Below are 2,500 nucleotides of genomic sequence, written 5' to 3' on the forward strand. Positions count from 1 at the left end.
ACACAACAGTAAGAGGTGGTCCAGTGGGCGGAGAAAGGAGTGTGTTTGTTTGTTTGTGAGTGTGTGTGTGTGAGGGTGTGTGTGTGTGGTCTAACCATCAATGGGCCATCAGGCCTCTAGAACAGCTGAAGCCATAGAGTAGCTAATTAGCAAAGCTAGCATCTAGCAGTAGTAACATATGGGAGGCCGTTCAATATCCTTGAAGAACTTGCATGCTTCACAAAGCCTGCATGCGCGCACACATAACACACACCCAAAACTTGCCTGTGCGTGTATGCGTGTATGTATACATGCCTTATCCTGGATGTAAAATCCCAATAAGTGCTTTAGCAGTATGTATTACCAATAACTCAATCAACAATATGTAACATAAAACAAATATATACACAATATAGGAACGCTTAACTTATTGATAAGCAAAATTGCATCATGACAGCTGTCCATTGGATATGATGAGGTGCTTGAACACACTGAGGGGGGTCTTGTGCTCAACGAACGCTCTGCATGCTCCCTTCCCTGCTAGGCTCCCCCCTCTCCCCCTCTTGCCCCCAAAGAGTTCTGAACCAAGTGTGGGTGAATAAGCAGAGTGCGGATGTACGATTTTTGTTCGTGCACAAGTTGTACGCGCACGTGTTAGAGTTCTGTAAGGTGTGTGAGTCGTATGTATGTGTGCTATGTGTGTTATGTTTGCGCACATGCAAGGCTTCAAGGATATTAGCGTTAAGCCTTAACGTTTTCCCATATTAGCCTGAGGACTCCTAGCTTCTTTTAACTTTATAATGGTGTGGTGTCTTTGAAATAAGTTGGGAGTGGTGGCTAGCACATGCACACACACGCGCACACTGACGTACTCACACACGTGCACACACACACAACACACAGACACGGGTGCACACACACGCATAACACACAGACATGCACAAACTCACACTCACATACACACAGAAGAACCCTCGCACACAACCTCATGACCTCCTAGGTCCAGGTACCTGCGACGGTGACCTTGGCGGTGACCTTGGCGGTGTTCGCTCCAGAGTTATGTCTGTTGGTCGCCAGACATGTGTAGAGCGCTGGTCTGGTCACCGTTACCTTGACAACTGACATCACCACCTCCCCCACCATCGTCTCCTCTACTGAGGCTCCTGACACCTGGAGAGAGAGAGAGAGAAGAGAGAGAGAGAGGAGAGAGAGCGAGAGAGAGAGAGAGAGAGAGAGAGAGAGAGAGAGAGAGAGAGAGAGAGAGAGAGAGAGAGAGAGAGATGAGAGAGAGAGAGAGAGAGAGAGAGAGAGAGAGAGAGAGAGAGAGAGAGAGAGAGAGAGAGAGAGAGAGAGAGAATAGATAGATAAGTAGATAAGAGGACAGACAGACAGATAGACAGGCAGGCAGACAGGCAGACAGACAGACAGACAGACAGACAGACAGACAGACAGACAGACAGACAGACAGGCAGACAGAAAGGGAGACAGACGGACAGACAGATAGACAGACAGACAGACAGACAGACCGACAGAAAGACAGGCAGACAGACAGACAGACACACAGGCAGACAGACAGGCAGTACCGTGTCTCCGTTCTCCAGCCAGCTGATGGAGGGGACAGGGTTCCCCGTGGCGTGACACTCCAGAGACACCAGGGCTCCGTACGCAACACGCTGCTCCTCTGGCACCCGCAGGATCCTGGCTGGAGCTGTGGACACACACACACACGCACGCACGCACGCACGCACGCACGCACGCAAGAACAGGTAGATGAGGTAGGACCCAGTATACTGTCTACGGCGGCCTTGACCAATTCTGACATATCAGTTCAATAATATCATAACATCAATTCAATTTACCAGTATGGAGACTGGTTTGGACAGGCCTACTCACCCTGGACCAGTATGGAGACTGGTTTGGACAGGCCTACTCACCCTGGACCAGTATGGAGACTGGTTTGGACAGGCCTACTCACCCTGTACCAGTATGGAGACTGGTTTGGAGAAGGCCATGCCGAAGCTGTTCCTGGCGACGCAGCGGTACTGACCAGCGTCTTCCCTCTGCAGGTTGTGGATCTTCAGTGAGCCGTAGTCCAAGATGGACACGCGGCTGCTCACCTGGTACCAGAAACCGGAACCAAACCAACCTGGGTGAACACCTGAACCAACCTGATTCAACACCAGGATATACAAAGTCTACCTGTATTCGGGAGCAGCATAAGAACTATAATTGTAATATAATTGTCGTATAGTGAAGTATAACTGTAGCATAGTAGCATATTTGTAATGTAGTTGAGCATACCTGTGGAATAGGTGAACTATCGTTGTAGTATAGCTGTATTAGATTGTAGTTTAGGCATAGTATGGGTATTTTATAGTCGTACTAAAGTTCTAGTAAGGCTGTTGTCTAGCTATAGTAGTTTGTAGTATAGGTATAGTATAGTTATTTAAAGGTTGAAGTACAGTTCTAGTAATGCTGTAATATAGCTGTAGTAGGTTGTAGTATAGGCCACAACCTAAGG

At 48.2% G+C, this 2,500-nt stretch overlaps 1 protein-coding gene across 1 annotated transcript in view; it reads right to left on the bottom strand.

Moving 5' to 3' along the window:
• Window positions 1-563: 563 nt before the first annotated feature.
• The window catches only part of musk (muscle, skeletal, receptor tyrosine kinase), a 7,212-nt gene continuing 5,275 nt past the window's right edge, over window positions 564-2,500 (bottom strand). The window contains exons 5-7 of the mRNA XM_060038984.1: window positions 1,955-2,096; window positions 1,563-1,687; window positions 564-1,149 (exon numbers count right to left, since the gene is read on the bottom strand). Coding sequence (XP_059894967.1) covers window positions 976-1,149; window positions 1,563-1,687; window positions 1,955-2,096 — 441 coding nt within the window. The 3' untranslated portion in view covers window positions 564-975. The remainder of the gene's footprint in view (window positions 1,150-1,562; window positions 1,688-1,954; window positions 2,097-2,500) is intronic.

The sequence above is a fragment of the Gadus macrocephalus genome, chromosome 19 (genome assembly GCF_031168955.1).
Source record: "Gadus macrocephalus chromosome 19, ASM3116895v1".
In the NCBI taxonomy this organism is placed as follows: domain Eukaryota; kingdom Metazoa; phylum Chordata; class Actinopteri; order Gadiformes; family Gadidae; genus Gadus; species Gadus macrocephalus.